Raw genomic sequence first — 11623 nt, 5'->3', positions numbered from 1 at the left:
GGTCTGCCAATACAGATGATAAACTATCACTCAGTCTAATTTGCACTGGAAATAATGATACAGTCAACTTGGTATTAATTCATTTTAATCAATTCTTGAACCTGGAAGTCAAAACATCTTCCCACTGGGGTTTCTACAATAGTTGTTACCCTGCAGCTCATCCAGATAATTTACTAAATATGCAGGCAAAAGGACTGATTGCCATGTTAGCTCAGGAGTCAGGAATGAAGGACATATCAATAAAATTTAAAATGATAATTGGCTTGAACTCACCCAGGGACACCAAAAAAAAAAAAAGTGGTACTGACAAGAAGAATGATTTGGGGGATATCTATTCTTGTAGGTCTCTCCTGTGGCTGTAACAAAAACTTCTAGTGGCCAAATGTCTGCTTAGTTCACAAATCTGGACTCATTCAGTTCAACATAGAGCCGTATTTTAATAGGTTCTGATGAAACCAAGATGGACGTCATCTCTGTCTGCCATTGATGGAAGGAAACACTCAAACAAGAGAATGCACTCCAACACTGAGGATATTCAGTCATTTCATCCTGAAATCCTTCTGGGTTTCTATAAGGATTCCATCAAATGCTTGACATGCGTTTCATCTTTATTAGATTTATACGACTATACTCATAAATGCTGAATTTAGGGTATGCAGTGAATTTCCACTTTAGTGCCAAAAACATTTTCAAGAATTAAGTCTAATCCAAATGATGCTTTAATTCCAAGCATAAAAAATTAGATGTTGATACCTAAATTTCATGATGATTGCAAAAAACACACACAAAAGAAAACTATTGCAACATACTAAATTTAAACTTTCAATGGCTTTAATTTTAGTCAGCAATTTGGAAGTTTCCTGGTTTTGCTTCAGCAAAGTATTATTCTTTCTGCTCATAATTGCCTAATGTAACCAGTCTACTGAGTGTCTATTAAAATAAATATCATGTTAACTAGATAGATCATGCTATGTAATAAAAAGAAATACTTCTAGTAGCATTGGATGAATGAAACACCTAGATCTCCTGGTAAAACCTTATTAATTTGATGCAGACCCAGATGGATTAAGATTCTTTTAATTAAAAAAAACTGAATATAACTTTAAAAAAAACTAATTTTCATTGCCTTTCAATAATGTACACTAAAATAAACATGGCTAACAGAGTATTGCCAATTAGTGGTTATTTGTAACTATAGTAAATGAATAAATATAAATACTTTGTAAATAAAATATTATTTTTTGCAAAGAGATAGTTCTATAAGCCTCATGTTCATATTTAGCTTATTTATAGCACACTATATGCACTATGTATTTGTATACATGCTATTAACTTTTTTATTCTTGTTATTAATATATATATCTATATACCTAATATATCTAATATAGCTATACATCACAGTATCTGTCTATCTATCCCTACCAATCTAACTGCCTTCTATCTATCAAGCCACTTGAAAAAGTCCTTTATCCACAGAGGCCAAAATAAATTTAATAAACAAATTCTTTATAGATAAACATTATGAATGTGAACTAGTGGTAACTGCTAAAATTATCACAATTCGCCATTTTGAAATGATGGTTACTAAGGTGAGAATAAAGTTACACAGAGTTTAAACAATTGGAACATGTGAGTTAAACTAAAAAAAAATGGAAATATTAACAATTCAGATGCAAGTGCTTTTTAGTATTTTTAAATAGTAACCACAAAGTTACCCATTCTGTTGATTTTTAAGTTTTACTTCACTGAGAGCCTGATTTTATTCTAGCCTTTTCTCATTAATTGCTGACCTTTCCTTTTCATTTAATGTTAATTACCATGCAATAAATACATCAACAATTCAAGATGGCCTGAAATACATTAGTACCTTGAATATGACCATGAGAAAAAGATCCAATTCTTGACTTAACAGAGACTAAACATGTCTTATTTATAAGCTCCCTTTCTTCTTTTTCATTTTTCCAGTACATTCCTTTAGTAAAACACTGTTAGCAATCAAATCAGTGATGATTTTAACATTTTATTATCACTAAAAACTTTGTTTCAATGTTTTATAAGTAAAAGGCAACAACATAGTCTCCTTGATTGTGAAAGCCTTTTCAGGTCAAATCCTTTTTATGCCTCAGATCGTAGGACACACTAATTTTTGAGATCATCTCTTAACGCTTTCTATAGAAGGTGATCTCTTATTGAGAAGGAATAAATAGCTACACTGTTTTTAGTTTTCTATGTTACATTAAATACACCTATACTGTATTGAGCAATAATAAACAAAAAAATAGACATATGGAATAATATATTTGGGGTATATTCAACCTATGCTATTCATTATCATGAATATTCCGTGTATTAATATAATGACAAAATATGAAATAGTTTAAAATCTTAGTTATTGAGATTGGAAGATAAATCAATAGTAGACTATGAATCATTATCTTATTTAATGATGCAAATAGTATTACTATAAAATCTAGAGATGTTTGTTTGTCCTTCAGTGTGTTCCTACCTCTCATAGGGAAGAGAAAACATTAATGTCCTTATTTAGCTTAGTATGCTATAGGTAATATATACGTGACTTTTAGACTAGTATTTACAAAAACAATAATCTACTGCAAAAATGTACTAAGGACTTCTTCATGGTCAGAATCCAAAATCAGAAAACCCAGGAGATCTTATCATCATATAACAAGCCTCTTTGGTTTTATTTATTTGGAGTGATGGGACCAATCATTTGACTGAATTGATACATGTCATTTACCTGTACAATCTGGTTCAAGATTATGATTATGATGCTTAATATAATAATATGTCAAACTTGAAAAATTAGTTTTTGTTTTCTTTGTTGTTTTTATTTTATATTTTAGTTTGTGGGCTATCCAGTAGTATTCAAAGTTCCCCAACACATGATAGTGATTTCTTCACAATTTCTTTCTCAAACTTAGATGCACAGTGGAATCACCTGGAAAACTTTAAAAACTGCCAGTACTCAAGTTCTACCCCCAGAAATTATGATGCATTTTGGATAGCAACCTGGACATTGGGTCTCATAATGTCTTCCCCAGGTGATCATAATGGGCAGCAGACTTGGCACCTCTGAGTGTCTATAACTATGGTATTCTTATGACAACTCACTGCTGGGTTGCCTCCCAACTTTTTCAACTATTCCACTTACTGGGAAGATGGTCTGCCTTTCCCACTCTCCTCTCTTACTACAGAACTTTCTGTCAAAGCTTGAATGTGCCTTACCAAAAACATCAATTACTTTGACACGTTTATTTTGTAATTTTTGTAAACATGTATATTTTATATATGTTAGAGACAAGGACAGTAACTTTTAGCAGTGTTTATTTTTGTTAAAAGAAACTGATGGAATTGAAGGTCAAATTGCCTTCTAATTGCACAGATTAAATGAGAAGGTATTTCATATTTTAGCTTAACAAAGCTTCTTATTGATTTGAAAACATCCATACTATTGATAAGTTCAAGATGAAACCTATATATAATAAGAAGACTAAAATATTTATTTTACATATCTACAATGTGTATTCTCAAATTTCTAGATCAACCACAAATCATACAGGAAAATATTTAGGTACAGGAAAAAGCTTCATAACATAAAAAAAAATTACATTTTGAAAAAAATCACGTGAAAGCTCATTAAATAATAACAATGACAAATAAATAATTAACTTTACTTATTAGCGGCTGCCATGCATTTCTGGCATTCCATTCCAAGCGAGGGTCAGCATGCAGGGTACAATTTCATACTATGAGACTGTAAAAAGCTACAGGGCTTATTTTTGAAGTGAAATGTCACAAGGTCTCTCATTCTTTCAAAGGATGATCATTCATGGCTGCTAAACTGTTCCATGAAGATTACAAAAAACAGAAAGCACCCTTCTGAAGTGTTATTGTCAAGATTCAAGGCAACAATTTTTTCTTTTGACTTTTCAGTTTTGGAGGAGTTTTATATGAGGAGGGGGGATGGGTTAAGGAGTGCAGGGTAACTGAGAAGCCCTTTTCTGTTTTAAAAAGTAATTATTCAATATATTGTATGTATATAATATCCCCAGTCTTTTAGGAACCACAGGGAATTCAAACTACAGGATGTGTGGAATTTAAATACAAATTGCACTCATGGATGTGTGTACATTTTGAAAAACTTGTAAAGAAAAAGCTATTCCCAAAGACTGTCCTGATACTTAGGACAGATTGCTGAGTTTGATCAAAGCCGAAAGCATGTATTTTCAAATAAGAAAATAGCAATGGCAGGCTTGAGTCTTCCAAGCAATCAAATCTGTAAAGCAGATGGTTACCAGTCAGTCCAGTTTTGAGAGTCTGAGTTCTAACTCATGCTGTGCTTGCTGGGTTTGCTGGCTCTTTTCCGCTCTCTGTGATGCTGGGCTGGCTCGGCAGGCGACATGCTCTCGAAGTTATGACTGGACTCATTGTGCTGCCGAGTGTACCTCTTGCACTTGCAGGCGGTGACCACGGTGATTTTGTAGGTGCGCGTGCTGCCATCTTGGCACTGCAGCTGGATTCTCTGGGTACGCGTTTTGTCATTGACACACCTCCACTCCTGGGAGCTCCTCCTGCTCCAGTACTTTGTTCCATAGCCTCCTCCGATCCAGTTGGGGAGCAGGGGCAAGGGCAAGCACTCACCCGCGCACACCAGCTCCTTCAGAGGACTGATGCTGGTGCACTGGCCATCAGAGATGTATTTGGTGGAACGCAGTTCCCGGCAACCCACTTGAACCCGAGCTGCAGGAAGCAGAAAAGAAACTATATCAGAAGCATAAGCAAATGGACTTTTATTTTACAAGGAATCTGCTATGACAAAAATATTATGCAAATGATAGCAAGTTGCCGAATAGAAAGGGAACATCTATTTTATTTCCACAGTGCAAAAATCTGGTTATAGAGATACTTTGATGAAAATGATCAGTTTACATGTCTGTAATTTTTTGGAATACAGTAAACTAGGTGTGATTTTTTTTTTCATATACAACATTAGCTAATTGTTTATTGGGGTATTTGAAAATCCCATTTTCTTAATCTCACTCCCCAATATGGTTTAAGTAACTCTTACATTTATGTGTAAAAAAGAGTATATTTTTAATGTTCTTTTTCTCACAGGTCATATTTGTTTACATCTACAATTGCTTTTAATCAGTCATTTTAATCTATTGACAAAATATGGAAAGTATTTAAGTATTGTATACAATGCATATTATCTCTGTAATATTTTGTTTCATTATCAAATTAAGCTTCAAAGAATCATCCAAGCATATGTGTACAAAGTCTGACATTTTGCATATTAAACTTAATAACTACACTTGAAACATAAATTCCCAAGCTATCTTTTAAAAACACAAATATTAAAATGTTTTTAATGCAAAATGTCACTACAACTGAAAATTTAAAGGATATAAAAGCCCCTAAATCAGGAACGTATGGTTGCCATAACAACTTGGCTACATTTCCATAAATTTTATGGCAGAAAAATGCCTAACATGTCTGATTTACAACTGCAAAAGGAACCATGGTGTTCATTTCCTGAATATTGGTCATGGCAAACTTTTTGTTTAGTTATTTGAATTTAATAAGTGTGTTTTCTAATTGGCTGTTTCTTGTTACTTGCTGTATGTAATTAAAGCAAAAATTAATCTTGAAATATTTATTTTCCTTTCCATTGCTTTGTTATCTAAATTTGAGGAAAATTGCCTGTAATAAGCTTGAAAAGAAAGCAAGGCTTGTGAACCAGGAAAAAATGTTTAAAAGTATACTGCTGAAATTTAAAACATTAAAAATTATCAAAGACATTGAAGTGGACTTGCACAGACTGGTGAAAGCTGATTGGAAGTAGCTATTGAATTAGGAGCTTTGCTTCCTCTCTGTGCCCCTGTACTGAGGTGGGAGAGGTAGCCCAAAGGGCTGTGATAGTGGTGATAAATGGATCTCTATATACACACATTTGTATCACCTTAGAGTGGGAGATTAAAACTAAAAGGTAAACTGGCTGGCTGGTCAGTGTGCTCTCCTGTCTGACTCATTCCAGGTCACCTTCCTGCAGCTGCCTTAGGAATGCATCTGGAAACAGCCGGAGATGATTTTGACTTGTCCAGCTTTTTGTTCCTGTATACATAGAGATTCAGCATTTTTTTCATTGACAGTTCATTGACAATGAATACCTACCACATTGCTCAGTAATCTAATAATAGTCAGATATTTCCTGTGTACGCGAAAGCAACCATCTTCATGAAAGTTAAAACATCTTGGTTTTCTTAGACATTTACAGTCATATGTGCTTTGACTTTCCAAAGGTCAAAACTACTTTTCACAGTTGAATGGAGTTGAGGAGGAGGAGCAACAGATCTGTAAGACTTCCTGTGCACTGTTTCTCTGGGTCGCTCCTAAAACCTGATTATTAGCATGTGAACTCTTCTAAAGGAAAGCAATGAAGCAAAAGTTAGGAAAAGAAATTTAAACCCCTCCAACTAAGCACACAGAAAAGGGAAGCATGCTGCCTGTATAATATATGATTGCACTGTTATTATTTTAAATCTCTAAAGTTATTCAGAGCTTCCCCGGTCTCTCACAGAAATATGCAGTTACCTAAATTTCAGTCTGGTTAATAAGAAATTATCTGTGAAAAATATGGTTCTCCAACATTTTTAGTTTTATCCTTCTTTTACATTGATCATCATCAAAACTTTCTACTATTTCTCTAGGCATATTTTTTAAATTCATGGTGAGCAATTTTTTTTCCCAGAAAGTGTCTTTTTTTTCCTTGCAATTTCTTTTACCTTCTTTAGTTAGTTATCTTTATGCACTTTACCAGAACTGTACATGTCCTGAAATAAACAGAAAACAACCTGAATTTGAACTATCTAGAAAAACACTTTTTACAAAAATTCTCATTGTGCATGACATGAAGAAGCAACAGTTTAATTCCTGGAAACATTTTCTCTTTGGGTGTTTGATAAAACTTAAGTCTGTGCCTGCATTATCAAATTACTGTTTCAGTTATGTTAACTTTATAGGAAAGAATGCCAGGCTACACATGCAGCAGATCACTCCCAGATTATGTAGCAAAATATATATGGTTCAGGTTAGTTAGCAAAGAAACAGTTCTACAAGAATGTGAGCTAAAGGCTACCAAAACAGAAAAGACAAAATCCACATAAGTAAAACACACTTACTGTTCCGATCCAGTCCAGTGTTACTGAAATGCCTGCCTCCATTTCTGGCTTGATTCATCGTGCTGTTGCTGCTGGGGTGTGCTGGAACAGGTTTAACCACATGTGAATAAAGGATTTCTGTGGCATCATTTTTAAAAGCCAAACAGCTTTTCATGAGGATGCATGCAAGGGGAATGAGATAGAAATGAATGGCAGGAGGAAGCATGGTGAGTAGAGGATTTGCTTGGCTGGAGAGCTAGTTAATTCCTTTCCTTCTCCTTCTGCTCTGTAACTGTGAAATTCTTCCTCAAGGTTCCCTTTATATATCCTGAGGTTTGGCGTTCATTCAGGTGTAAAGTTGTGTAGAGCTTCAGAGTGAAAACACAGAGAAGGGGTGGGATCCCTACATGACCTGCAAAAGAATTTTACCAATGGAAGAGAAGACTACAGAAAAGGAGGAGCTTGATATACAAATTGCCTGAAATTTCAGAGTTGCACTTCATCAGTTGTCTGTGAGCTGAAGCAGCCAGGCACATTCTATAGCAACGACAAGACTTTCCCTCTCTGCCGTTTCCCTTCCTGAATCTAGCTCACATTAGGGTTTAACTTCAATAAAAATATACTGCTGTTCATTTGAAAAGATTTACATTTCCAGAGTAGTTCTGTACTCCCTTAAGATTTTAGAGTATTTTGGTGGGAGGGGTGTTGTCCCAGAAAATAGGAGGAATTAAAATGAGTTTAAATATTGTGGGACCTGCATGAAACACCCATTTTAGTTAACCATATTTTGTTTCTCCAGAAGCAAAGCAATATGTATTATTCTTTCTTTAAAGTAGAAGGCATGGAGCTAGAATCTGCCCTCTGGACACATTTAAATAATGCAGCTTTGATCTGCATGGACTGCGGCATGGCTAGGTAAATTATTGCCAGGGGTCTGTGCAGAGAATAATGAGCATAGCTCTGTCTGCATTAAAGTAATTAATATCAATTTTCATCTTAAAAATGTCACAAGCATTAACATTCATGGCATCATTTTACATGAAAAAAAGCCATTTCTGACAGATTATGGTTTAGCAAACTCAAAATAATTTTTCCTAGTGTTCTATCTGTACTTACTAAACATTTCTTGGACTCTGCTGCCCACGTAAGAAACATTGTACTTTTATTACCCGCACCTGAAACAGTACACCATTAATTAATACTAAACCACTTTTCTCCATCTTTAAAAAAAATCATGAAGTTCCATCTGATTTATGGGACACTTCAATTGTAACAATTACATATTATTGCTCATCTTTCTGATGATAAATCGGATGATTCCATAAAATGGAATCATCTTTCCGATGATAAATCCATTTTACCCTTTGCATGGCTACACTAAAGTGACCTTATAGCATGGGTATATTGTATCTCTCTTCTTTCTAAACTTTTGCCCATTTTAATGACTGACTATTCATGTCTGTCTGTATATTCATCTATCTATCTTCCTATCTCCAGTATCTTTGTTTCTCCACAATGACACTGTTGAGATTTTGGAGTAGGTAATTCTTTGTTACGAGGCACAGGGTGTACTGAAGCATACCTAGCTTCTACCCACTAGGTGCCAGTAGCACCCGCCAGCTATAGCCAAAAATGTCTTTAGACACAGACAATTGTCCCCCTGGGTGAAAATCACCCCCAGTTTAAAACTACTAACTATCTCTCCATCTATCTATCTCCCTATAAAAAGAAAGTTAAATTAAGAATAAAAGACTAATAATACTAAGAAATTATTGTTCTTTTATTTAGGAATAAAATGGTACTGTAGTTTTGTTTAAAAGCAAAGACTACTTCTCATTTAGAGTTATACACTAAAATATTCCTAAATGAAATGATATGATGTCTGGAATAAACTTTAAAAATAACATGGGAGTGGATGGGTACAGGTAGGCGTGGGGCAAGATTGCTAATGGGCTAGACAATGACTATTCTGTTTACTTTTGGTTATGTTCAAAATCATACATAGTCAAAAATTTTAAAACTAGAATAAAAATTTAATTTAATGTATACATACAGCCTAATAACAATCGTATCCCTACCTGAAGGTCGTAGATAGTCATTTATTCTGATATAATCCCTGGGAAATAATACATCTGTTTATTTGGTACACGTGGAGGTTGTATGTCAGGCATCCTTCTAAAGTACTAATTATTAAAAATTGTTTATCCTGCTTATTAGAGAACTTGACATTAATTACATGAAGTATGTTAATATTAACCATTGACCAGTAGATCCAATGCCTAAAGGAAGTAACAGAGTCAAAATAATCTAATTTCTTTCCCATAACTATTTCATTTTTGTGCCAGGAGGGGGAGAGATTTCAATTTGAAGTTTAATTATTAGGTTGGAGTAATCACATTGATCAAAATAACTCATAACTGATAAATCTGCCCCACACCTAATATTCTATAGGCCACACCTCAGGACATTGCCTTAGGCAGAAGCAAAGCTAGGAATGAAGGCAATGTAGTTGGTGCATGTGCACAGGAACAATGCTAGGTTCTTGGGCCAAATAAATCCGGGAGGACCAAATTGGAAAACTACTTGGATAAATTAGAAGCAATCATAAATTTGATATTTAACAGTTATTCTGATCAGTTTAAAACTACTTCATTAAGAACAATCACAAACTGTAATACTCTGATGAGATTATGGGTATAATGTTTAGTATCATAACCAACTTAGAAAATATTCCCTTGAGCAAGCTATGTTCTTTTGCATCTCTAGTCTCTGTACATACATGTTCCTCCTTCTGCTTGGAACATTCTCCTCTCACCCATTTCTCATTCCCTTCTTCATGGACTCTACCTGTTTCTCCTTTAAGTAGCATTTTCTGAAGGCACTAAGACTAAGAAAACTTCCCTGGCCCTCTGCCTCCTCAGGTCAGCAGCCCATCCACATGTACCAGAGTAACTAGCTGCTGATGGCTTTGAAAGTCCTATGATGGAACTGTTTTTAGTCAGAGGAAGACAAGGAACATATGATTTCACTCATATGTAGAATCTAATGAACAAACTGAACTAACAAGCAACATAGGCCCAGATTCATAGACAGAGAGTAGGCTGACAGGTCTGGGGGAGTGGTGCAGGGGGTTGGATTGAGCAAAAAAGAAAAAATAGAACTACTTTTATTTTATGAATATTGACGAATAAGTGAATAAATTAATTTAAGCAATATAGAAAGAATCAGAGTACAGATGGTAAATACAAACAAAATATATTTATAGAATGCAATGATAACCTGGATCTATATGGATTTAAACTATTTTCAGAATGATCCAGTTAACAAAATAAAAATCATGACAAGAAAAGTAATTAACCATCATTATTTTAGGTGAAAAAATGCTATATAGTATCTTCATGCACAACACTACAGAATCTTCATGCATCAAAATCCTTAAAAAGAGGATAAACTAACATCTTTAATTCACTTTATTTTTTTTCCTTTCATCTATTTTATATCAACATATGTTGAGCCCAGTATTTGTCAAAGCTGTAGTCCAGAAACTGAAAAGTTGAATAAGGCATGGGGCCTGCCTTCTTCCCTTTTCCAAATGCTCCTGTTTACAATGCCACTAAAGGAACTCCTTTAACCTGACTTCCTTCACGATTGTCTTCCTCCCTCAACACATTTATCAGTTGTCCTCGTTGTTGTTGTTTAAATGCTTTTTAGTTTTATTTGTAGAATAAAAGCTCCTTCTAATGCCCTGTGTACCCTAGTGTAAAACCCAAATGGAAATTCCAAATCCATTTGCTATAGTTCTAGATGGAGCTTCTCCATCTCAGCACTACTGACATTTGGGGCTGGATAATTCTTTGTTGTGAACGCCATCGTGTCTGTTGTAGAACCTGTAGCAGCATCCCTGGGCTCTCCCCACTAGATGTGGCCCCTACTGTGCAAAATCATCCCAGGTTATAAATTACTACTTTAGGAAATTTCTCCAGTGAACTTCCTAAAAAATGGCAGCAAACTGCCATTAAGGAAAACCTCACATGCAGGTGAGGACAGTAGGGACAAGGCTTTCATCCGATTGCGCAAACTAGGCAGAGTAGTACAGTGTCCTTTTCACTGTCATTTGCTGCCTTGTGAGGCAGGGAATTGATGTCCTCACTCTGTGTATTCAGCCCACACAAGTCCCTAAACTAAATTTGACCAAGGCTGGCAGCACATTAAATATCCTGTCTCAGTGGTGGGTGGGAGCTGGAATTAGTTTTGTTCCACAAATCTGATAGTTGTTCTAAACACTGTTTTACTTGGGAGTTTGTTCTAGCTGCACATTCTGGCCCTGCTATCAGACCTGAGTCAGGATCTCTTGGGGTGGAACCCAGGAACCTATGTTTTAACAAGCTTTCCACATCATCCCTGTGCTCGCTGATGCTTGAGATGCACTGCTCTAAAATATA

At 35.1% G+C, this 11623-nt stretch overlaps 1 protein-coding gene across 1 annotated transcript; it reads right to left on the bottom strand.

The window, feature by feature from the left end:
• Window positions 1–3327: 3327 nt before the first annotated feature.
• On the bottom strand, window positions 3328–7576 carry SOSTDC1 (sclerostin domain containing 1). Its single transcript, XM_028526094.2, has 2 exons — window positions 7203–7576; window positions 3328–4761 (listed from the first exon to the last, which is right to left on the bottom strand). The coding sequence occupies exons 1-2, from the start codon at window positions 7405–7407 to the stop codon at window positions 4346–4348; spliced, it is 621 nt and encodes a 206-aa protein (XP_028381895.1). The 5' UTR covers window positions 7408–7576; the 3' UTR covers window positions 3328–4345.
• Between the last annotated feature and the right edge of the window lie 4047 nt (window positions 7577–11623).

Source organism: Phyllostomus discolor, chromosome 10 (genome assembly GCF_004126475.2).
Source record: "Phyllostomus discolor isolate MPI-MPIP mPhyDis1 chromosome 10, mPhyDis1.pri.v3, whole genome shotgun sequence".
Taxonomy (NCBI): Eukaryota; Metazoa; Chordata; class Mammalia; order Chiroptera; family Phyllostomidae; genus Phyllostomus; species Phyllostomus discolor.
The sequence above is the reverse complement of the archived record's forward strand: the minus strand, read 5'-3'. Positions and strand labels throughout refer to the sequence as shown.